This window comes from Prionailurus viverrinus, chromosome A3 (genome assembly GCF_022837055.1).
Source record: "Prionailurus viverrinus isolate Anna chromosome A3, UM_Priviv_1.0, whole genome shotgun sequence".
Classification (NCBI taxonomy): Eukaryota; Metazoa; Chordata; class Mammalia; order Carnivora; family Felidae; genus Prionailurus; species Prionailurus viverrinus.
The window spans coordinates 954,929-978,479 of record NC_062563.1 but is presented as its reverse complement, the minus strand read 5'-3'; the positions used below and the strand labels follow the sequence as shown (position 1 = coordinate 978,479).

At 64.1% G+C, this 23,551-nt stretch overlaps 1 protein-coding gene across 9 annotated transcripts in view; it reads left to right on the top strand.

Moving 5' to 3' along the window:
* The first annotated feature begins 1,512 nt into the window (after positions 1 to 1,512).
* COL20A1 (collagen type XX alpha 1 chain) overlaps positions 1,513 to 23,551 on the top strand; it is a 30,001-nt gene continuing 7,962 nt past the window's right edge. For 7 of the 9 annotated variants that reach the window (XM_047851146.1, XM_047851145.1, XM_047851140.1 and 4 more), the window contains exons 1-21: positions 2,469 to 2,586; positions 4,555 to 4,665; positions 9,473 to 9,616; positions 9,779 to 9,916; positions 10,156 to 10,278; positions 10,945 to 11,103; positions 11,490 to 11,609; positions 12,006 to 12,170; positions 12,919 to 13,077; positions 13,352 to 13,524; positions 13,978 to 14,107; positions 14,848 to 14,993; positions 15,102 to 15,225; positions 15,400 to 15,539; positions 16,033 to 16,162; positions 16,607 to 16,749; positions 16,914 to 17,046; positions 17,444 to 17,586; positions 17,771 to 17,900; positions 20,975 to 21,013; positions 21,936 to 22,074. In XM_047851146.1, the coding sequence (XP_047707102.1) occupies positions 2,469 to 2,586; positions 4,555 to 4,665; positions 9,473 to 9,616; positions 9,779 to 9,916; positions 10,156 to 10,278; positions 10,945 to 11,103; positions 11,490 to 11,609; positions 12,006 to 12,170; positions 12,919 to 13,077; positions 13,352 to 13,524; positions 13,978 to 14,107; positions 14,848 to 14,993; positions 15,102 to 15,225; positions 15,400 to 15,539; positions 16,033 to 16,162; positions 16,607 to 16,749; positions 16,914 to 17,046; positions 17,444 to 17,586; positions 17,771 to 17,900; positions 20,975 to 21,013; positions 21,936 to 22,074 (2,807 nt within the window). Of the gene's footprint in view, positions 1,561 to 2,468; positions 2,587 to 4,554; positions 4,666 to 9,472; positions 9,617 to 9,778; positions 9,917 to 10,155; positions 10,279 to 10,944; positions 11,104 to 11,489; positions 11,610 to 12,005; positions 12,171 to 12,918; positions 13,078 to 13,351; positions 13,525 to 13,977; positions 14,108 to 14,847; positions 14,994 to 15,101; positions 15,226 to 15,399; positions 15,540 to 16,032; positions 16,163 to 16,606; positions 16,750 to 16,913; positions 17,047 to 17,443; positions 17,587 to 17,770; positions 17,901 to 20,974; positions 21,014 to 21,935; positions 22,075 to 23,551 lie in introns of those variants that run through there. The other 2 variants (XM_047851141.1, XM_047851139.1) reach the window with 2 other exon arrangements.

Here is a 23,551-nt window from a genome sequence, read left to right as displayed (position 1 = left end):
GCGGCCCCGACGCTGCTAACTGGTTCGGGGGGTTCAGGGGCATCACAGGTGACGGGCAGGCACTGGGTGAGGGGCGGACAGGGTCCAGCCAAGGGCACCGAGGAGCCGACCGGCTTGTGCGCGTGCAGGTGGCGCCTCGGTGGGTGCGTGTGAGTGCAGACGTGTGTCCTGAGCACCTGTGAGCCACGGACAGACACGGTAGGCCCGGGGCACGGCTGTCCGTGGCTGCTGGGCCCCACTGAGGCATGCGGGGCTTGGCTGGGGTGTGGGTCCCAGGACCGGGCAGGGCCACCTCCCGGGTGCTGCGTCTTTCCGCACCACAGCGTCCCGCTGTCCGGCTCGGGTCCTTGGGCACAGGCGCTCCCTGGCTATGTCCGAGAGCTCGTGTGGCCCAGGGTCTGAGGCCCGTCCCGGCCACAGGAGCACTGACTGCGCAGCTGGGCCCACCGTGCAGCCAGGACCGGGGGAGGGACACTCGGCCACCTGGGACAGAGCTGCCCCGGTTTCCTGGCCCAGACCTGAGACCGTGGGCCCCCACCCCCCGCAGTGTTCCCGGGTTTGGGGCTGGTAGACCGGCAGGCGTGAGGCAGGGGCACTGGCTGGTCCTGCGGGGTCTTCCCTGTGGCCAGGAGTCTGGGGAGGGGATAAGCCCCCATGGGTCTTGGGTAAGGGCCCCCCCCCCAGCAGCACCCAGCCCCTGACCTTCGCCCCCCCAAATGCTCCCAGCTTGCAGTGAGTACCAGGTCTCAGATTCTGGCCTCCCCACCCAAGAGCCCCAGGCTGTGCCCACCCGCCAAAGTGCTTCTGTCTCGGGAAGCTGGACCCAGAGCGGCTGCCAGCCCCTGGTGACCAACTGCTAGTCAGCTCTGCTCACCCATCGGCTCTTTGGTGGGGTGATTCCGAGTCGGGTGGGGCTGGGGCGGGGTCCGGTCTGGTCAGCGTCCCTGCCCAAGCATTGGGCCTGGGGCTGCCCACATGGGCGGGGCCACACCGGGCTGGCCCTTGCAGACCGGGAAGGGCTGTTGCGAGGCCAGTGGGGCAGCAGAGGTTTCTGGGAAGGGGCCAGTGTGGGCATGGGCCTGGGCGCTGGGGCCCGTTGAGGAGGAGCAGGGAGGAAGTGGAGGCTGATACGTCCCCACCCTGCTAGCCTGCCGGAGGTACCTACGCCCGTCACCCCTAGCCTGGGGCTCAGACCACACGTGGTGGCCGTGTCCCTGAGGTGCCTCCCCCGTGAGCCCCTCTTTGGGGCAGACCCTGTGGAATGAGGAATAAAGGCATTTGGCTGGGGCACCCTCTCCCACCCCCGAGAGACCCCTGCCCTGCGGCGATGCGGTCCTACGCGCTGGGACTCTGTACCCCCATCTTGGGCTGTAGATGGGAAGGGCGGAGAGCCTGGGGAGAGGAGGAGGGGGGGGAGGGGGGGTGGGGGCTGGGCCGAGGCAGTGACGTCTTGAGGAAAGGGGCCTTCATAAGCCCCGGCCCCTCGTGGCTGCAGCGGGACCAGAGTGGATGTGAGTGCACAGGGACCGACCGAGCGATGCCACCCGCACCCAGGAGGAGGTTGGTGACTCACCTGTGGTCCTGGGGGCTGAGGGGATGAGGAGGGCCACCGGCGATCTGCTGGGTCTGTGATGTGAGGACGATCTTGCCTTTTCAACAAGTCCTGGGGCAGGGAGGGCAGACTGTCCAGAGGGTTCCTGTTCACAGCCGTGACCTCTGTGCTCCTGGAAGGAGTCCCACTGGATCCGGTCAGGCTTCTCGGGGGCGGAGGGGTCTGGCTTCAGGATGTGGATCAGGCAGGTCCCGGGACCTGGAGCGTCCAGATAGCCCGTGCGTTGCCCTCTGGCCCTCCGCGGCCCCGAGGACGCCCATAAGCTGGGCAGTTCCACGAGACGGTCCTGGCTCCCACCTCCCCTGGGTGTGGCTGGACTGGCGGGGGTCCTGAGGTTCTGTGCTGTGTGTCCCCTCTGCACTGTCAGCAGAGGCAGTCCCCAGGCTGTGTGCAGCCGCGGATGGGATGGCGGCCCCTCCCCACCTCCAAGGACCTGTACTTCCTGCTGAGAAGCTGGTCCTGGGGCTGGCCGAGGGGCCCTACGAGATCCTAGGGGCTGTGCTCAGTCTGGGGCCCCAGTCCCCACCCTGACACCATAGGCTGCCCCCACCTGGCCTCAGCTCCCTCCCCAGGCCCCTTGGCCCTGGGAGCAGTCTGTTCTAATGACGAGAGAGGGACCGGGCCAGCAGTCAGGACCCAGGCCCCCCCTGTGAGGGTGTCCCGGGGGTGGAAGGTAGGAGCAGAGGCTGTGACGGCCAGATGCACCTGGGGGCGGGTTGGGGAAGGGCGGCTGACCTCTCCCCAGAGGTCATGCAGGACACCGGTCTGCTGTGGGCAGGGTGTGGGCGGTTGTGGGGTTTAGGACTCCCCAGATCACTGCACTTGGGGTGGTCAGGAGTGATTGGACGGACGGAAGATGGTCCACGACCTCGTCTCCCACAGGCGGTGCGCCACGAGTGCCCTTGTGCGCCCCCACCTCGGGGTCTGCCTCTGGCTGTGGCTGGGTGTTGCCGTGGGACTCGGCCAGAGACGAGGTAAGGACGTGGCGGGGGTGCTTCCTGGGAAGGTGGCCCCAGTCAGCGCCCAACCCCAGCCCAGGCCACACCCGCCCAGGGCACAGGCCCCACTGCTCTGCCTCCTGCTCCTGACCCTCCCTGGGAGCCGTCGTCCCAGGCCGAGGTCGTGCTCTTGAGGAAAGACGGGACGCCGGGGGCCACCTGTGCTCCTCTGCCCAAAGCGTCGCCCTCCGCTTTTTGCTGGCCCTTTGGCCTTGCCGTCTTCCGGCCCAGCCCGGGGATGCTGTTGTTTTCTCGTTTGTTTTTATCGCATTTACACGTTTTGCATCCAGTTCCTACAGTCGTGTTTTGTTTTGCGTTACTCAGGACACCTCCTCAGCAGAAAGTTTCCAGACGGCACAAATCTGGAGTAGAAAGCGGAGCCCCCTTTTCCTCCTGTCCCCCCGGAGGAGAGCACCGTTCTCTGCCGTCTGCCGCCTGCTTCTGGCAGTTGCAGGCACTTGGAGAGGGCAGGGCCGCCCTGCCTCTGTCCTCGGCACCCGCGTGGCCAGCGCCTGTGGCCGCTGCACCGCGTCTAGCCAGGGGCCTTTTCAGTCCGATCGCTTCCTCTTGGGCATTTACAGTGTTTCCCTGTGGGAGTGACGTGTTTTGGGGGAGTGACGTGACCCCAAAAGGGACACGGCTGCGGGGCCGGACGGACTTCCTTGCCGTGTTCCCCGCGCGGGGTGCTGGTTTGGACAGATTCTGGGAGGGCCGGTGTCTGGCCGCCAGCGCCCCGGCTGTGCCCCCTGCCGAGAGGGCTCCCCCGAGTCGAGGGAGGGCAGGAGGCCACACGTCACTGCCCGGATTACTGCCCAAGTCCCCTTGCGTCTGACTCGTGGTCTCTGTTGACACGGTCACGGCAGCGGGGCACACGCGTGGCCACACCTGGTGTGGAGTCCGCCAACCACTCTTTTGTGGCACGTCTCCTTGGTTCTGGTTGCACATTGGCAACTGCCGCTGGGTCGTGTCCCGGGTCCCCGTGGCTCTGACAGGGGCCAAGTCACTTGTGAGCCCACAGACCTTGAGGTCAGGACTCATTCAGTATGATGGATGGTCTCCCGGCCCCTAGGAGGCCAAGGTGGGTGGGGGCCCACATGTCTGGGCTGTCTTCCCCGGGGATGGCCCTGCTGAGGAGACAGGCCCCCCGCTGTCCGCCCTGTGCCCCACCACGGCTCCTGACATGCAGACCCCAAAGGCATCTGGGATGCCTCCCCCAGGGTGTCAGCGGCCCAGCAAGACACAGAAGCCTTTTCATGAGCAGGAGCTGGGGGGTGGGGGGGGCCCCCTGCTCACAAATGGCTTTTTATGGCTGCCCCATCAGACGTTCCCTGGTGCTCCCAGCGAGCAGCCTGGCCCATCCGGGGGCCCAGCCCAGCTGTTTCCCACTCTGAACCACTGGTCATTGTGCCTGCCTTGGGACCCCCCCAACCCCTGCCCTGCTCCCCACACCCCATCTCTCAGTAGGGGCATCCAGAAGAGGCCCATCTCTGTCCCTATTTTCCAAAAATAGCCATTCCTGCCACAGAGTTCCCGGAAGCTTCCCCGGGAGGCCAGTCTGTGTCCTAGGGCCCGTCCTCCACCACCCTCCTCCTCCCAGGACGGCCGCAGCTCCCCTCCAGGGCTATGTGGACTCTGGGGGGTGGGGATGGGGGAATCAGGCAGCTCCGGGCCCCAGGGCAGCAGCCACCACATGGGCTCCACGCTGGGGATGCCAACCAGGCTGTTCCCGCCAATCCTGGGTGCTGGCCTGGGCCCCGTTCGGCAGAGCCGGCCAGGCCTCCCTCCTTGGCTCTAGCAGGTGGTCCCTCTCAGCCCCAGATGGGGCCTCGGGTTCTCAAGTTGTCCCCAGTGGGGCCAAGGCACCTGGGGCGGAGGCTTTAGGGGGCACAAACTCTCTGGTGCTGTCCTCGGGTCAGCCCTGACCACCTGGTGCTGTCTCCCCAGAGAGCAGCCGCCTGAGGCTGGCGGTGCTGCCTGAGGACCGGCTGCAGATGAAGTGGTCGGAGTCGGAGGGGAGCAGCCTTGGCTACCTGGTGCAGGTGAAGCCCATGGCAGGTAAGGTACCCCTGGGAGGGGTGCCAGTGCCCTGCCCGTCGTCCCACACCCGTGTGCGTCTGCCCCACCGGCATGGGGAACGTGGCGGGAGAAGAACCTTTAAAGGTCCCGCCTCTGTGTCCCCACATCCGGCACACCCAGAAGGGGTCAACCAGTGTCTCTCGAAGAAACGAGTCTGTCCTCAAGCTTCCCCTCCAGAATTCTGCACGCCTACCTAACGGACATTTTGCAGGAGGGGGGCCAAGAGCCCTGCGAAGGTACAGCCACAGAGCACCCCCAGCGTGATGTTGGCCGCTGGTCTTAAAAACTTCAAAAACTGAGATTTGACACCAACCCTGAGTGTGTAATTGCAGGAAGTGGCACGCCCCGGAGGGGGAAGGGGCTCCCCCAGCCCACTCAGGCCCCTCCCCCGGCTCCAATCTGTCTCTGCTCCCAAGAATGACCCCTTTCTGACTTGGGGGTAGTTTTCTAATATTTTAATTAAGCCAAGGCTGCTCATCCTGTTTTTCAAATATTTTCTATTTTTTTTTATGTTTATTCATTTTTGAAAGACAGAGAGCACAAGCAGGGGTTGGGTGGAGAGAGAGGGAGACACAGAATCAGAAGCAGTCTCCAGGCTCCAAGCTGCCAGCACAGAGCCCGACGTGGGGCTCGAACCTATAAATTGTGAAATCATGACCTGAGCCAAAGTTGGACACTCAACCAACCAAACCACTGAGGCGCCCCTAAACTTTTTTTAATGTTTATTTTTTGAAAGAGAGGGAGAGAGAGAAAGAGAAAGAGGGAAAGAGTGTGCTCGGGGGAGGGACAGAGAGAGAGGGAGACACAGAATCCGAAGCAGGGTCCAGGCTCTGAGCTGTCAGCACAGAGCCCGACGCAGGGCTTGAACTCACGAGCTGTGAGATCATGACCCGAGCCGAAGTCGGACGCTCAACCGACTGAGCCACCCAGGCACCCCAAACAAATCTCCATGGTGCCACGCACACCATTCCTCTCTCCCTGTATCCCCTGTAGACTGGCACTTCTGCCCCAGAAGTTGGTCAGATTCCAATCTGGTTATATTTTGTTGACAGAAATTCTTGTAAGTGATTCGATGCAGTTTCTACTGTGCCACAAATGGAGGTACACAGTGTCTGGTGTCTCTTTTTTTGTGAAGTTAGGATTGATCAGTAGGTATGAGATTATTGAACACTTTTCATTATTATTCCGTGTCCCCATCATCTTGGTAGTTATGGTTCCTTTATTCATGTGGCGATCACCCTGGAGACGACCACCAGCAAGGACATTAACTTGTCAGCAAGTCCTGTACTTGGCCGCTACACCGCCTTTCCCCCGGTAGAGACAAGGCCTCTGATCATCGCAGCCACATTCATCCCCTTTCTATGCACATTAATTCTGTATCTATATTAAATCTCAGAGCACATTTTAATCACTGTAGTTGACGTGATGTTCATTTAGAACAACTCACATGTACACCCCTTCTCTTTATTCCTTCCAGAGTCTTCCAATCTGGGATTTTTTTTTTTTTTTTCCTGCCTGAAAATACTCCTTGGCGTTTCCTGCGGTACAGTTCTGCCAGATGTAAATTCTCTGGGCTTTTGTTTTGTTGTTTGCCTGAAAATGTCTTCATTCTTTGTTCTTGAAAGATACTGTTGCTGGGTATAGAATTTGGAGTGGGCACTTTCTTTCGGCACTTGGAAGAATCCTTTTACCGTCTTCTGGCTTTTATTGGGTTTTCTCGAGAATTCAGCTACCAGCCGGATTATTGCCCCGTGAGAGGTGATTCCTCGCTTTCCTTCCTCCTGACTGCCTTCTGATTTTTCCCTCTGTTTAATTTTGAGCACACTTAATCTGATGTTCTTGGTGTGGGTCTCTTCTAACCTTGCTGCAGATTCATGGGGCTTGTTGGGTCTGGGTCTTACTGTCGTACAATTTTGGAGAATTCTTTAGCCAAGTCTATGCAAATATCACTTGTGCCCTGTTTGCTGTCTTTTCTCTCTGTGGGACTCTCATCACACATGTGGGCCCTCTCCTGTATCTGTGCCTCTTATTTTCTTCTGTATTTTTAATTCTTTTATTTCTCCGTTCTTAATGTTGTGTTTTTATTCTGACCTATACTCCACTATTCATCTCTTCGTTTGTGCGTAAGAAGCTGTTAAGTCATTTTTAGAATTCCTAACTTCAAGTTTTTGTTTTTCCATCCTAGAATTTCCATTTGGAAAATATCCATTTGGTTTTTACATTCGAATTTCTTTTTTACTGTTTCTAGTTTAACACCTAACTTCATAGGCTTATCCCTAAATCTTCAAGCTAGTTTGCATAATTATTTAAAAGCCCCGTAACTTGTCCAGAAAAATCAGTGGTCTCTTCCTATTGTCTGTTGTTTCTCTTAACTTTCTATCACTTCCTCTTGCTCCTTGTACACCTGGTTATGTTGCATTGAGTACCAGCCGTTGTGAAAGCTTACAGAAATAATTTATGGCCTTATGTAACATTGTCTTCCTCCAGAAAAAAAAATTGTGGGGTGCCCGAGTGGCTCAGTCGGTTCATCATCCAACTTCGGCTCAGGTCATGATCTCACGGTCTGTGAGTTCAAGCCCCGCGTCGGGCTCTGTGCTGACAGCTCAGAGCCTGGAGCCTGCCTCGGATTCTGTGTCTCCCTCTCTCTTTGACCCTCCCCCATTCATGCTCTGTCTCTCTCTGTCTCACAAATAAATACACATTTAAAACAATTTGAAAAAAAAAAGAAAAAAATTATGTTTCTGACAGAGGCAATGGGAACTAGCAGTTTGGGGTAATCTTTGTTAAATTTTAGAGGTTGGAAGTATTTGAAGCTGGGCTCCAGTCCCTTCAAGGGCTGGTCTATTCCCGTTAACCCTTGCTCTTAAGGGTAGACCTTTATGGTTTCAACCCAAAAACTCGGGGAGAGGGCATGGGCCAAGAGTTCACTTCCAGCCCAGACTTCCTATTCTTGCTTCTTAAGCCCCCATAACCTTTGTCCTCATGGCCTCTCTTCCAGACTCCCTGCATTGCCAATTCAGGCTGTTCTGACAAAGCACTCCAGACTGGGCAGCCTAAACAACATTCCGTCCCTACAGTTTGGGGGGCTGGACATCTGAGGTCAGGGTGTTGGCACCGATGGGTTCTTGGTAAGGACCCTCTTCCTGGTTTACAGACAGCTGTCCTGTCTCTGTGCCCACTCCTGGGGCTTCTTCAGAGGGGCACTGACCGCATCACAGGGGCTCCACCTTCACAACCACTCATCTCGCCGTGGCCTCACCTCCCAACACGGTCACCTTAGGGGGCAGGAGGTCAATGTGTGGATTTTGGGGGGATGCCAGCACTCAGCCTGTAGCACGGCCCCGGCCAGGCCTGCTGTAGGGGCGCCCTAGCGGCTGCATCCCTGCTCTGGGTTTTGGATCGTGGCCTCAGCAGCTCTCGGCAAGCAGCTTCTTTGAAAATCCTCCATCTAGTTCTTCTAGCTCTTACGGACGGAGGGTCGTGTGGTCTACCAAGTCCGCCGATGCCCGTGGTCTACGCGCCTGGGCGGACAGGTGGGCAGGTGCCCTGCAGTAAAGCCGAGAGCGACAGCCACCTCGGTCAGCGCTTACTGAGCTCACACGTCAGAGCTGCTTGCCTGCGATCTGTTCGGTGCTCCACCTTCGCAAAATACTTGGCTTCTTTTAACGATGACAGGCCTGTAAGAGTTTGTGGGGATGCGGGATTAGGACCTACCGTGTGTGAGGCCCTGGCTACGTGAAGCCAGCTGCATCGCCAGTGGGGTGGGGGTGAGGGGCAGGCGGTGGGACCCGAGAGGGGTTGGAGGAGAGAAACGGCAGCCTTTGGGAGGGGGTGAGCGTGAGCAGAGCTGATCCCAAGAAGCCAGGAGTCCAGAATCCCCGAGGCCCTGTTGTGTGGCGTGAGCACCGGGCCAGGGCAGGGTGTGTGTGTGTGTGTGTGTGTCCACGCCCGCACGCACGTGCACACATGCACACGTGAATCCCCCCATCGACTGCTCGCTAATCACACATCTGTGCAGGTGGGCTTGGCATCCGACAGACGGGGTTAAATCCCGATTACACCATTGAGTGACTATGTGGCTTGGTCCTTGGGGCCTCGGTTTTCCCTCCTACAAAGTGGGGGCAGTGGGTTTGTGAAAATCACGCAACTTGATGAATGTGACGCACACACAGTGAATGCCTGACAAAGTGGCTCCTAATTACGACAGCGGCAATTCCGCGACTCCTTGGATTTCGCGCGCCCCCAGTGCAGACTGGCCACACAACAGGGCAGAGTCGGCCTTCTCTCCACCTGCAGGGGTGCCGGCCCTTCCTACCCCTTCCCCTGCCTGGCACGGGAGATGGGACAGGTGCCCGGCGCCCCCTGACACCCGCTTCAGTGTCTCCTCTGAGCAGACAGCCACGTCCCCTTTGGGATTTTGCTTGTTTTTCATGCTTGAAACTCAGCCTCGGCCTCAGACCCACGGAGGTGTTTACGGGCTGGCACCATGCGGTCCAACCACAGTGCTGAGGGCAGAGCGGGGGCCCCGACTCCCCCGTCTTCCTCTCTCCGTGTGCCCCCATGTTCACGTCCTCAAGGTGCCCCCGAGGACGCTGTGCTGGGCGCCCGGAGGACGTGTGCATAAGTCATGGAGGGTAAGTCCTCGTCAAGGACACGGACGTGTTGCTGCCACGGAGCCACGGAGAGGCATTCCCTTTCAGTTCGTTCCCCAGAGTGCAGTCCCTCCCATCAGACCTCACAGAGAGGAGCAAAGACCTCCCCCCTCCCTGTTCTCTCCCCACCCCAGGGGACGCGGAGCAGGATGTGATGCTGACCACGAAGGCCCCCAAGGCCACGGTGGGGGGCCTGAGCCCCTCCAAGGGCTACACCGCACAGATCTTCCGGCTTACTGGCTCAGGGACCACCCTGCTGGCTCAGAGGGAGTTTGTGAGTAAGTCCATCACCCCGCCCCTGGAGCCCAGCCGCAGAGCCTGCGCATGGGGAGGAGTGGGACCCTGGCCCTGCTCTGGCTGGAGCTGTGGCTCCCTGGTAGCCCCCGGGCTCTGCTCCCACCTGGGGGGCGGTCCTGACAGCCCCTCGTCCCTCTCTGCAGTAGAGGAGCTGAAGAGGCCCCTGGGGGCAGCCCCGGAGCCCACGCCCTCCCATGTGGGGAGCCCAGCCCCGGAGCCCCCAGTCGCCTCGTCCCCGAGCCAAGACCCGCCCACTCTTGGCAGCTCCAGGTGGGATGAGGGTAAGTCGCTGGGGGAGGGAGCAACCTTCCGCCTCTGCCGGGCTCTGTTCATGGGGCGGGGCGCTTCCTCCCGGGGGACCCCACATTCCAGCTTGACCTGGAGCGTGCCGGCCGCTCTCCTGGCTTCACGCAGATCAGGGGGCACAGGTCACCGCTGGGGGTGCACATGGGCCCCAGTGTGCCTTGCTTCCTGCCCACGTGCAGTGGGTAAGAGCTGACACACAGCTGTGTCCCCCCAGGACTGCTCGGTGAGGAGCAGCACCCGCCCAGGGGCCCCGGGGGCAAGGCCCCTTCTCAGCCCACCAAAGACCTGGAGAGGCAGAGCCACCCCAGGGCCCCTGAGGGAAAGACGGAGAAGCCAGGTAAGCAACCAGGGCGCCGGCCCCTGCCTGCTCCCAGGTGGCTGCTCCCGTGTGACCCAGGGCAGGGCAGACAGCTGGGGCATTTTTGGTGGGCCCGTGAGGCCCTGTAGGTGGGACCGTGTCCCCCATTAGAGGGGGGTCTCCTTGCACTTCCCCTACCTGGGAGTCTTCACGAGGGGTCTGTCACGGGGTGGGGGGGTGGGCGCTCAGCCCGGTGGACTTGTCTGTGCGGACTCTCAGGAAGCCCCCGACCTGGGCAGTGGCTCCGTCATCTCCAGAGAGCTCCTAGGTCATGGGACAAGCCAGTAAGACCTCAGCCCAGAGCTGCCAGCCATGCTGACCCCCACCCGCCCCAGTGGGCACCCCCTTGGCCCGCCCCCACGTGGACAACTGCACAGGGGGACCGGCAGTGCCGAGGCCGCCCGAGCACCCGGGCGTCTCACTAACCCTCTCTGGGGGTGCTCCGGGGGCCAACACAGGGACCAACGTTCACATAGGGACTTGGTCACCCCCCTCACTCTAGCCAGAGCCCCATGGCCCCTCCCTCTCCCTCGGCCCCAGGGAAGGAGATCCTGGGGGGCTGGAGCTGGCCCGGAGCAGCTGGGGGGGTAGCCCTGTGGTGTTGTGGGCCTGGCCCCACTCCTCGCCACCCACCCTCCCCCCCAGCCAGCCCCCAGTTCCGCTGCACACCCCCTACACCTGTGGATATGATCTTCCTGGTGGACGGGTCCTGGAGTATCGGCCACAGCCACTTCCAGCAGGTCAAAGATTTCCTGGCCAGCGTCATCGAGCCCTTTGACATCGGGCCGGATAAAGTCCAAGTCGGTGGGTACCGGCCCCTTGCCTGCCTCGTGGCCCTGCCCCCCCCCCCCCGGGTGTCCCCACAGGTCCTACCAGCATGCGGGGGACGCCCAGCACAAAGGAACTGGAAGTCAGGGCAGAGGCCCAGAGCCTCTTGGGGAAACAGGAAAGCCCCACCAGTGGGTCTCACCCGTAGCTGACAGGCTGACCCCACCAGGCCAGGCAGGGGCGTCCCCACAGGGGCATGTGGGACAACCAGGCAGGGGGGAGGTCCCCACAGGGGCAGGTGGGACAGCTGGCTCCTCGGGGCACGTTCTGGTGACCTCTCAGTGTGGAACACGGGGACCTCCCTGGCATCCTGGCGAGGCTGCGCGTGGGGCCTCCGCTCACCCGCCCTGCCCCCGCTGCAGGCCTGACTCAGTACAGTGGAGACCCCCAGACTGAGTGGGATCTCAGCACCTTCGGCGCCAAGGAGGACGTGCTGGCCGCTGTCCGCAGCCTCCGCTACAAAGGGGGAAACACGTTCACAGGTCTGCCTGGGCCCCCGGCGGCCCCACCCCGGGGGTTTCTGTTTTCGGGTCTCTGTCCCGCGGGTCAGCCTCCCAGATTTGGAAACTTGCACGCTGATCCACCCAAGTGCTATGTGGGCGCTGAGCCTGAGTCACACCTTTGTAAAAAGCAAATCTCTCCTTGCTGACCTGTGATGAAAACGGGGGTTGCCGTCTCCCACGGGCAGACCCTGGGTCTCGCGGTGCTTTGAGGGAAGGGGGTGGTCCCTGCCTCTGGGTGTCCCTCCCCCTGGAGGGGCCAGGACTGACTCAGCGGGCACTGTGCTGGGGTCGGCGGCCGGTGGGGTGGCACCGGGCAAGGAGGGCACCAGGAGGGGCGCCTGGGGCCGCATGCCCTTTACCACCGCTGTGCCCAAGGCCTGGCCCTGTCACACGTGCTGGAGCAGAACCTGCGGCCGGGGGCGGGGCCCCGTCCAGAGGCGGCCACGGTGGTGATTCTGGTGACGGACGGCAAGTCCCAAGATGACGCCCGTGCCGCTGGCCGTGCCCTCAAGGACCTGGGTGTTGACATCTTTGCTGTGGGTGAGTGGCCCCTGGCCCCCTGCTGGGGTTCTCACGGCGTGGCAGCCCCGGCCGCAGGGTCAGTTTGCACCCCTACTTGTCCACCCGGGCTGGAGGTCTCATGGCGCCCATGCCACAGGGAGGACAGTCCCTGCTCGAGGAGCTGCGCACCCGCGGGCGCTCAAGGGGGCGTGCAGACGTGGGGCTCCCGGTTTGCACACCCTGTGGGCACCTGCCCCGCCGCGTGCGCTCCGTGCTCTGGGCTCCACGGGCGCCCAGCACCCCCAGCGACCTTGTTCTGCTCACGCCACCGGTCAGTTATCACCTCTGTCCCTCGAGAAAGGAACTGCGGGTGCGGGGGGCTCCTGGGGGCAGTGGGCCTCCTTGGTGCCCCAGCCCCCCTCAGGCAGGTGTGTCCCAGGCCCCAGGTTCACGGGAAGGTCTGGGGGTTTGTGGGACTCTGAGGAAAGCACGCTGGCCTCCCTCCCGGCCCCAGACCCCATAGAGACCCAGGCAAGCAGGGCACAGCCCGCAAGGGGCCTCCGGGGGTCCAGCCCCACCCGCAGCAGCGCCCAGCTGCAGTCTCTCGGGGGGGCCTGGCAGGTGACCCGGCTCTGGGGCCCGCAGGATCTTGGGTACGGGGCTTGGGAAGGCCCCTCGAACTGCGGGGCGACTCAGGCCAGGGGCCCGGCGGTCTCGGCTGTAAGATGGGGCAACGGCGCCTGGTGGGCGGGGCCGGGGCGTCCTCACCGCCGTACCCTGTGAACAGGCGTGAAGAACGCGGACGAGGCCGAGTTACAGCTCCTGGCGTCCCGGCCGCTGGACATCACCGTCCACAACGTGCAGGACTTTCCCCAGCTGGGCACCTTGGCCGGCTTGCTCAGCCGCCTCGTCTGCCACAAGGTCCAGGGCAGGAGCAGGGCCCCGGGTGAGCGGCGGGTGGCGGTGGCAGGGCAGGGCCCCCCTGGCTGGCTGCAGCCCTGCCCGGCCCTGCCCGCCCGCTTCGGGCAAAGGGGCAGGGCGGTTGCGGCCCCTCCGGGGTACGCCCTGCGCTCCCTCTCTCCTCGGGTCTCGGGGCTCTGAGGGTGTCTGCAGCCAGGACAACACCTGCCCCTCCCGGAAGTGCCTGCCGGGGAGGGCAGGGGGAGCGGGTAACGCAGGCTGCCCGCTGGGCTGTTGGCCACTCTCCCCCCGTCCCACAGTTACATCGACAGCGGGCAGCCCCTCCTCCCCGGACACCCTCTTCACTCCCACCAGCCTGGTCGTGACCCAGGTGACCTCCTCCAGCGTCCACCTGTCCTGGACTCCAGCCCCCCAGCTGCCCCTCAAGTATCGGATCGTGTGGCAGCCTTCCAGGGGTGGCGCCCCCAAGGAGGTGAGACGGGGCTCCGGTCAGGGCCACACGTGACACGGCCATCACGGAGAAAGCGTGGCAAGGGTGGTCCCGCCAGACCCGCAGCGGCCACGGAGCCGGAGCCCGAGGGCAGGCTCGGGTGGCCGGGGGCAGAAGGTGGAGCGCGTGGGGTGCTTTGATGGCCGCCCGGTGGCCGGGGCCGGGGGTGCAGCCGTGTGGGAAGCAAGGACTGACCACAGCCCCCACCGGAGCTGACTGTCTCCCTGCCCTGCACCCGCCGCACCCCCTACACCCGCCCCCTGCGTGCGCCCCCTGCGCCTACCCCCTGTGGCCATCCCCTGCCCTGCACCCCCTGCTCCCACCCCCTACACCCACCCCCTGCGCCCCCTGCGTGCGCCTCCTGCGCCTACCCCCTGTGCCCCCTGTGCCCACCCCCTGCGCCCACCCCCGGCTCCACTGAGGCTCCTGTTGTAGGTTGTGGTGGAGGGGCCCGCCTCGTCCACGGAGCTTCACAACCTGACGGCCGGCACGCAGTACTTGGTGTCTGTGCTCCCTGTCCTCCGGGCTGGGTTCGGAGAGGGCCTGAGGCGCCTCGTGACCACAGGTGGGTGGGGTGGAGCCGGACGGGCTTGGGGCTCGGGGGCTACCCTACCTGCAGCCTCCCCTTGGAGCCTCATACCAGCAAGGGTGATGCCATGGGCAGGCCCAGCCTCAGCCCAGTCTCTGGGCCTCTCTGACCCTCAGTGTCTTCTTCTGAGCTGCTCAAACCTTTTACGGAGCTCCCGTCCTACCTGGCCGGCCATGAGCCCCCTTTAACAGCTCTATTGGGAAACGAATCACATGTCGTGCAACTCACAAGTGTGAGACTCCTCAGGTTGTTGGTCTGGCCCCTGAGGGTCACCACAGTCCACTGTAGAACGTTGTCCTCACCTGCAAGAAGCTGTGTGCCCCTGGCCGTTGCCCCCAGTCCCCCAGCTCCTGGTGACTCCAGTCTGCTTTCTGCCTCCATGGATTGGCCATTTCTGGACCTTCTGTGTCGGTGGGACCATTCAGCGCAGGGCGTCTTTAAGGGGTTGCTAACCTAGGGGCCCTGGCCTCCCCACCCTCAGGGCAGGTAGCCTTAAACAGAAACACACCAGGCGGCTGTGATTCCCCAGAGCTGTGAGCTGGAGACTCGGCCCAAAGTGAAATGTGGGTCTGTGGGCCTTTCTTCCCACCTGCCTCCAGCGGCCCCTTCGCAAGGTCTGCGCTGACCCAGCCCCGCGGTTATTCTAGCGAGGGGCCTCCTTTTCGCGTGCGTGCTTCCTGGAAAGTGCTGCTCTCTTCCTTTCTGCCTTCCCCCAGCGCCTCTGCCTCCGCCCCAGGCGCTGGCCCTGGCCGCAGTGACACCCAGGACCATCCGCCTCACCTGGCAGCCGTCGGCCGGGGCCACACGGTACCTGGTGAGGTGCCTGTCGGCCTCCGCCAAGAGCCAAGAGGAGGGGAGAGAGGTTCGAGGCCAGCCGGAAGGGGAGGCGGAGGAGGGTGCCCGGGGCTGGGGGCAGGTGGGGTGGGGAGGGTGGCGGGCAAGGGCCAGCATGAGCACCACGTCCCCGCAGGTGCGGGTGGGGCAGCCCGAGGTGCTGCTGGATGGCCTGGAGCCCGGCAGGGACTATGATGTCTGGGTACAGAGCCTGCAAGGGGCCGAGGCCAGTGAGGCTCGGGGCATCCGCGCCAGGACCTGTGAGTGCCCGTCCACCGGGCAAATGCCCCACTCTGGCTCCCCCCAGCCTTCCACCAGGTGGGGGACCGCAGACCCCTCTGGTGGCCCCAGCAGCCCTAGCCCCTGCCCACCCACCCCGATACACTTGGGGACATGGTGCTGGCTGGTCCCTGAGGCCTCGACGTGCTCTGCAGCCACCCTCGCGCCCCCCGGACACCTCAGCTTCTCGGATGTGAGTCACGACTCAGCCCGTGTTTCCTGGGAGGGCGTCTCGAAGCCCGTGCGTCTGTTCAGGATCAGCTTTGCCTCCAGTGACGGCAGCCATTCAGGGGAGGTGAGAGCAGCTCCTGCCCGGGGGCCCTTGGGGGGCCTGGTGTCCAGCGGGAATGAGGTGAACAGGGTGGGGGGGGCCCAGCACCCTCAGCACCTCCACCCCCACATTCACAGTTGTTGGGTGTTGCTGGGCCCCCGGGCGCCAGCCTTGGCCTGCTGAGGAGCGGCACGGACCATGTCCACCTGGGGGCCACTCTGCAGGGGTGGGGGGAGACCGGTGGGAGGCCAGGAATTGGACCCATACACCTAAATGACGCCCGTGATGAGGTGTGCAGGGTTCGTGCTGTCCTGACAGGCTGGCTGGACTCTCTAGGGGTGGGGGGGCGGGGGGGGAGGCCCCGGGAGGCCCCACGTGTGCTGGGCTCCCCACTCCCAGTGCACACTCACTCCCCCACTCGGGGCCGTCATGGGCCGTCCCGCTGGCAGGTCCCAGGCCGGGGTCTCCTCCCTGGCAGGGGCAGTTGGCTCCAGGCCTCCACCCACGTGCCTCACAGGTGGAGGCTCCCGGCAACGCCACCTCGGCCACCGTGGGCCCTCTGTCCTCCTCCACGGCGTATTCTGTCCGCGTCACCTGCCTCTACCCCGGGGGCAGTTCCTCCGTGCTGACCGGCCGCCTGACTACGCGTGAGTGGGCTGCGGTTGCCTGGGGCCCCCAGGCCGCTCCACACCTCCACCCGACGGATGGTTCACAGCAACACATAGCTGCCCTGCGCGGTGCTGAGCGAGGGGCACACGTGCCTGGACAGGTGTGACGACGGGGTGTAGGGCCCTCGAGGGCACGACTCCGGGCACCTCTAGAACCAGGGCTCATGCCCAGCCTGCAGCCGGGTCCTGGGCAAAGGGGGAAAATGTGGGCATGGCTGCTGGGTGGGGTCTGGGAATCCCCTCTGCCCCCCATGGGGCAGTCACCCCCAAGCGTGGTCCTGCATCGGTGAAATCTCCTTCCCGGGTGCGTTAGGATGTTTCTGATGAGTCTTGAGGGGCAGGGGTGTGGAGGCCACCTCCTCACGGCATCTGCTTCTCCAGGCCCCGTCCCCCCAGCCTCAGTCTCCCTGCCCCGTCTTCCAGGGAAAGTCCCCAGCCCGAGCCAGCTCTCGGTGACAGAGCTCCCTGGGGACGAGGTTCGACTGCAGTGGACGGCCGCCGCGGCTTCCGGCGTCCTTGTGTACCAGATCAAGTGGACGCCCCTGGGAGACGGGAAGGCCCACGAGGTGTGGGCCGGGGAGAGGAGGACCATCTCCCAAAGCCGGGCTCCGGGAGGGCTCAGGCCCTCGTGCTTCGTCCCGGGGACGGCTGCCTGCCCGCGGCCTGTGAGCCGAGCCCCAGGGAGAGGACACCTCTTCGCGGGACGGACGCCTGTCCCTCCTCTCCATAGATCTCTGTCCCAGGGCACCGGGACGTGGCAGTCCTGCCTGGCCTACGAAGCTACTTGGAGTATGAGATCACCATCCTGGCCTACTACAGGGATGGGGCCCGCAGCGACCCGGTGTCCCTCCGCTACACCCCCCGTAGGTGACCGCCGCTCTGCCCCCCAGCCGTGCAAGGAGCAGGAGCAGCCCAGAGGGACCCTGGACCCTCCCAGCTCCAGGGGCCCAGGGCCTTGAGCTCCAGAGCCATTGACCGGCAGCTCCCTGAGTCCCCCAACCCTCTGGCCTGACCACTTGGGTCCACGGGCTCCCCCGAGCCCTCCAGGCAGGTGTTCAGGGGCAGCCAAAGTTTCGGGTTACCTGGTATGACAGAGTGCTCAGGACTGTCCTGGAGCTGACCCGGTGCCCAGTGGTCCCGTCTGCGCCGCAGGACGTGGTGGGAGGGTGGGGGCGGGGGGAGCAGGGACAGACCCCCGCGGGGCATGCCGGCCATCCTCCAGCCCCGGCCTGAGCCCCCAGGGTGGCGCCTGCCTCACAGCGCACCGGAGCCCGCCCTCTGACCTGGCCCTGGCGTCCAAGTCACCCGACAGCCTGCAAGTCAGCTGGACACCTCCGAGCGGCCACGTCCTCCACTACCGGCTCACCTATGCGCCAGCCTCGGGCTCGGGGCCCGAGAAGTCGGTGGGTCTCAGCCGAGCAGGGAGGCCACGGCCCATCGAGCGCCCCCGGGTCCCGGGGGAGACACAGCCGCCCTGTGTGTTGAGGGCGGTCGCCCCTCTGTGACGGATGCAGACAAGCGAGAGCAGAGATGCTCCAGAGGGGGCAGCTTAGGTGACCGTGTCCCCCACCCCCCGCCCCACCCCAGATCTCTGTTCCAGGACTCAGCAATCACGTGACGCTCCCCAACCTGCTGGCGGCCAGCAAGTACAGGGTCCTGGTCTCCGCGGTCTATGGAGCGGGGGAGAGCAGGACTGTGTCTGCCATAGGCCACACGGGTGAGTGGGCACCAAGACCCCCAGGCCCCAGTCGGGCCCCCGACCCTCACACCCAGCCAGGCCCCAGCCAAGACCCCAGACCCAGCCAGGCCCCAGCCAGGACCCCAGACCCACCCAGGCCCCAGCCAGGACCCCAGACCCAGCCAGGCCCCAGACTCTCACACCCAGCCAGGCCCCAGCCAGGACCCCAGACCCAGCCAGGCCCCAGCCAGGCCCCCGACCCTCACACCCAGCCAGGCCCCAGCCAGGACCCCAGACCCAGCCAGGCCCCAGCCAAGACCCCAGACCCAGCCAGGCCCCAGCCAGGACCCCAGACCCAGCCAGGCCCCAGCCAGGCCCCAGCCAGGCCCCCGACCCTCACATCCAACCAGGCCTCAGCCAGGACCCCAGACCCAGCCAGGCCCCAGCCAGGCCCCCGACCCTCACGCCCAGCCAGGCCCCAGCCAAGACCCCAGACCCAGCCAGGCCTCAGCCAGGCCCCCGACCCTCACACCCAGCCAGGCCCCAGCCAGGACCCCAGACCCAGCCAGGCCCCAGCCAGGACCCCAGACCCAGCCAGGCCCCAGACCCTCACTCCCAGCCAGGCCCCAGCCAGGACCCCAGACCCAGCCAGGCCCCAGACCCTCACACCCAGCCAGGCCCCAGCCAAGACCCCAGACCCAGCCAGGCCCCAGACCCTCACACCCAGCCAGGCCCCAGCCAGGACCCCAGACCCAGCCAGGCCCCAGCCAAGACCCCAGACCCAGCCAGGCCCCAACCAGGACCCCAGACCCAGCCAGGCCCCAGCCAGGCCCCAGCCAGGCCCCCGACCCTCACATCCAACCAGGCCTCAGCCAGGACCCCAGACCCAGCCAGGCCCCAGCCAGGCCCCCGACCCTCACGCCCAGCCAGGCCCCAGCCAAGACCCCAGACCCAGCCAAGCCCCAGCCAGGCCCCAGACCCTCACACCCAGCCAGGCCCCAGCCAGGACCCCAGACCCAGCCAGGCCCCAGCCAGGCCCCCGACCCTCACACCCAGCCAGGCCCCAGCCAAGACCCCAGACCCAGCCAGGCCCCAGCCAAGACCCCAGACCCAGCCAAGCCCCAGCCAGGCCCCAGACCCTCACACCCAGCCAGGCCCCAGGCAGGACCCCAGACCCAGCCAGGCCTCAGCCAGGCCCCCGACCCTCACACCCAGCCAGGCCCCAGCCAGGCCCCCGACCCTCACACCCAGCCAGGCCCCAGCCAGGACCCCAGACCCAGCCAGGCCTCAGCCAGGCCCCCGACCCTCACACCCAGCCAGGCCCCAGCCAGGCCCCCGACCCTCACACCCAGCCAGGCCCCAGCCAAGACCCCAGACCCCCACACCCAGCCAGGCCCCTGGGAGCCTAGAACCCGTGGGCCTCCTTGCTGGAGTCCTGCCCCAGGCTGTGCCGAACACTGCCGAACTAACAGAAGGACAATCAGGGTTCTCATGGAACCTGCCCCCATTGGACAGCACAAACACCAACCCAGGGGTTCGGACCATGCCGGTCAATGCAATGCATGCAGGCTGATGTGGCTGGGGGCTCCTGGTTGGAACCTTGCCAGCAATGCTCAAAGCTGGGGAACGGGCTCGTAATTGTCCCATCTCTGCGTCTGGGGGTGCAGGCAGCGTCCAGCCCGGCAGGAGTCCCGGGCAAGCTGGCTGTACCTCATAGACAGGGCAGGCGAGGGGCCCGGGCTGACCTCCCTCGATGCACGGAGTACAGGGATGTGGCCTCAGTCGGCCCTGGGGGATGGCCACCCACAGGCAGGACCAGCTGAGGACACCGGGTCACACACTGCAGAGCAGAGGGCCCACTGAGGCCACTCAGCTGGGCCACTCCAGTCTCCCTCTGTGTCCCCTCCATAGGGCCATCTAGTTTTGGCTTGAATGCCTCTGGGGATGGGGGTCTCCCTACTCAGTGGTGCCTTTACTGGCTCGTGAACAACTTCTAAGCACCCACTGTGCCCCTGGCAGCGGAGGAACCCTGCACAGCCAGGGACCTGGCCGGTGTGTCCCTGGGTCAGCGTGTCCCCAGGTCGGCATGACCCCAGGTCGGCATGTCCCCAGGTCAGCCTGTCCCCAGGTTGGCATGTCCCCCAGTCGTGTCCCCAGGTCGGCATGTCCCCAGGTCAGCCTGTCCCCGGGTTGGCATGTCCCCCAGTCGAGGTGTCCCCAGGTCGGCATGACCCCAGGTCGGCATGTCCCCAGGTCAGCCTGTCCCCAGGTTGGCATGTCCCCCAGTCAAGGTGTCCCCAGGTCGGCATGACCCCAGGTCGGCATGTCCCCAGGTCAGCCTGTCCCCAGGTTGGCATGTCCCCCAGTCGAGGTGTCCCCAGGTCGGCATGACCCCAGGTCGGCATGTCCCCAGGTCAGCCTGTCCCCAGGTTGGCATGTCCCCCAGTCGTGTCCCCAGGTCGGCATGTCCCCAGGTCAGCCTGTCCCCAGGTTGGCATGTCCCCCAGTCAAGGTGTCCCCAGGTCGGCATGACCCCAGGTCGGCATGTCCCCAGGTCAGCCTGTCCCCAGGTTGGCATGTCCCCCAGTCGTGTCCCCAGGTCGGCATGTCCCCGGGTTGGCATGTCCCCCAGTCGAGGTGTCCCCAGGTCGGCATGACCCCAGGTCGGCATGTCCCCAGGTCGGCATGTCCCCAGGTCAGCCTGTCCCCAGGTTGGCATGTCCCCCAGTCAAGGTGTCCCCAGGTCGGCATGACCCCAGGTCGGCATGTCCCCAGGTCAGCCTGTCCCCAGGTTGGCATGTCCCCCAGTTGAGGTGTCCCCAGGTCGGTGTGTCCGTCTCCCTGGCCCTGCCACCTGGGGCACATCGGGTGGCCAGTACCCTCAGGGTTTGGTGCCCAGTGGGAGCACCCCTGGGTGCGTGCTGTCTTGCAGGGGGTGGAAGTGAGGTCCCCGAGGGAGCGGGACATCATGTCCATCCTTCCCTGAGGCGTGGAGACCACAGACTGAAGACCAGCATCTCTAGGGCATCTGTGGACTTCAGGGCAGGGCGCTCCCCAGGTGGGGTGGGACCTCGTGCCAGCCTGGCCCTGACCGACTCCTTGTTGCCTCCCAGCAGCCTGCCCCGCCCTCAGCCCAGATGGCTCTCTCTCAGGTAGGCCTGCCCTTGTGTGACAGCTGACCCTCCACACCCCCCACCTGTCCCCCCCTCCTCTCACAACCGTCTGAGGAGGGTGGCCTGGGACCCCACCCGCCACGAAGGGGCAGTGACAAGAAACAAGGTCCTGTGGTCGTTGGAGGCCCCAGTCTCACCTGTGCAGGGGAGAGTGGGGATGAGGCTGGCCAGAGCTTTATTCCTGCCTCACCATCGAGGTTGCTGAGGCCTGTCCACGGTCACAGCTGGGACACGGCAGGACAGACAAAGCCCTGGGTCCTGTGTGGCCTCCTCGAGGCTCTCTGCTGACTCGAGCCGGGTGAGGGGCCGAGCACGGGGCTCACACAGCGTCTTTAGTGCTTCGTGGGTCTGAGACGCTCCCAGACTCGGGGCCAACGTGAGAGCCACCTGCGGTCAGGCACAGGCGTGCAGAGCGGGGGTGGTGGAGGCCTGTGTCTCCAGGGCCGAGCGTCCCTCGGGGGCCACCATGAGCTGCGAGGTGGGGCCACTTCTGGCGGGGCGCTGAGGCTTCTCTGTCCTGCCCCCCCTCCTGCCCCAGGCCTGTGGCTGCGCTGAGCACCCAGCAAATAAGATTTCCCCTTCACTTTGTGCCCTTAGCGTCACAGAAGGTGCAGACGCTGGGAGCCCGCCGGGCCGGGGCGGGCGGTGTGACCCACCCCTGTGCACCCTCGCCTCTGCCGGGAGGTCGGGGGCTGTGCACCAGAGGGGGAGGCCAGTGGGTGGGTGCCCCGAGTACGCATCCACCTGTGGGCCCCCTGATCACCTTCCTCCCGTCGATGGGCGTCCTGTCTTTGCGCCCCCTCTCCTCTCCCCTGACTCCTGCTGCCTTCTCTTTGTGTCCTGCCCCTCCGGCCCTCACCTTTCGTCTCTGATCGTCCCCTGGTGCTGCTGCCTGTCCCAGGCTTTGACCTCATGGCGGCCTTTGGTCTGGTGGAAAAGGAGTATGCGTCCATCCGCGGTGTCGCCATGGAGCCCTCGGCATTCGGCCGCGCCAGGACCTTCACACTCTTCAAGGATGCCCAGCTGACGCGCCGGGCCAGGTGGGAGGACAGGGGACAGACCGCGGCCCGAGATGGGGGGCAGCTGCACAGTGGGGTGGGTCCTGGGGAGGTCCTGCCGCTCGGTCCCCCGGAGCCAACCAGGCGGACGTCCACCCCCCCACCTCCCCGGCGAGCAGGGTTTTCCAACTGAACAAATCTTGCATGGGTGGAATGAGGCCACGAGTGGGTTCTGTTCCGTGTGGCCCGGGCATAGATCAGACTTGCAGACTTCCGCACAGTGGCCCCCATATTTCTCCTTGGGAAGCCCTGCCTCCCGTGTGGGCTCCGGTCAGGCAGATGCCTGGTTTTAGCAAGCGGCTGCTATGTGAGCACGAAAAAGGCCGCGTGATTCCTGACGTCTAACAGCCGCCCTCCCCTGCTTGTGGAGAGATCTTGAATCAAAATCACAACTGTGACACACACAGCAAAACCTCTTCTTAAGTTAGGATGTTGTAAATCGTCAACGCAGTCGTATGCTTTGTAATGGAAATTTGAAAAATACAAAATAGATAATTTTGCAAAACTCGGCCAACGCTGCTAAGATTCAGGGCTTTCTCCCCAGTCCGGCGGGCACAGCAGGTGCAGCAGGCACGGCCGCGGCCTCACCCCTGAACTCATGGCTTCCCTGTGCCACCCAGGCCCCGATCTGTTCCTGTGTTAACTTCTCCTTTAGGCGGCATACAGGTTTCACGTTTGTGTGGGTGGCCGAAGCCTGGCTTTTCCGCCTGTCCAAGCTCTAGTGTGGGGCTCGAGCCCGAGGCTTACGCTCCGACTCTCAGAGCAAACCCTCCCTGGATGCCACCACCGTTGTTAATCACTGTGGGGGCAGCTCTCCTGTGATTTACCCCTTTTCTGCAAATGACAGCCTTGTCCCAGGGCCCTCACGCTGGGCGCTTCATGTTTGTCCGCCCTCTGGAGCTCACAGCCCAAGAGGTGGGGGCAGATGTTTCTGCTGGGGTGGCCCCCACTCCAGATGTGATCATCCACCCCAGGTGAGGTCACCCAGCACAGGTGCCCCCCGCCCACATGATCGCTGCCACAAATGGGGCTCTGGGCTCCTAAGTGTAGAAAGGGTCCCTCCCTGTAATGGGATCGGGAAGACTCCCCAAGAAAGTGGCAAACAAGTAAGGGCAGGGAGACAATGGGGAAAGGAAGCGCACTCAGGAAGAAGGAACAGCCTGTGCCAAGGCCCTGGGGTCAGTTTACTTAAAGAACCGCAGGAATGGGCAGGGCTGGGTCTTTGGGGCTCTTGGTTATCCTAAGAGCAAATGAAGGGCAAAGAACAAGGCTGGAGGCCTCTAGGAACAGTTTCACTGGGTGATCACAGCCTGTTCCCTGCCCTCCCCAGCCCTCAGCATGCCCTGGGAGCCCCAGCACTGGCACAGAACCCCTCTGAGCACTCCCCTCCCAACAAGCTCAGGTCAGTGGGAGTGACTCCTGAGGGCAAGGTTGCCTGTGGGCTCCTGACCCCGGGGAA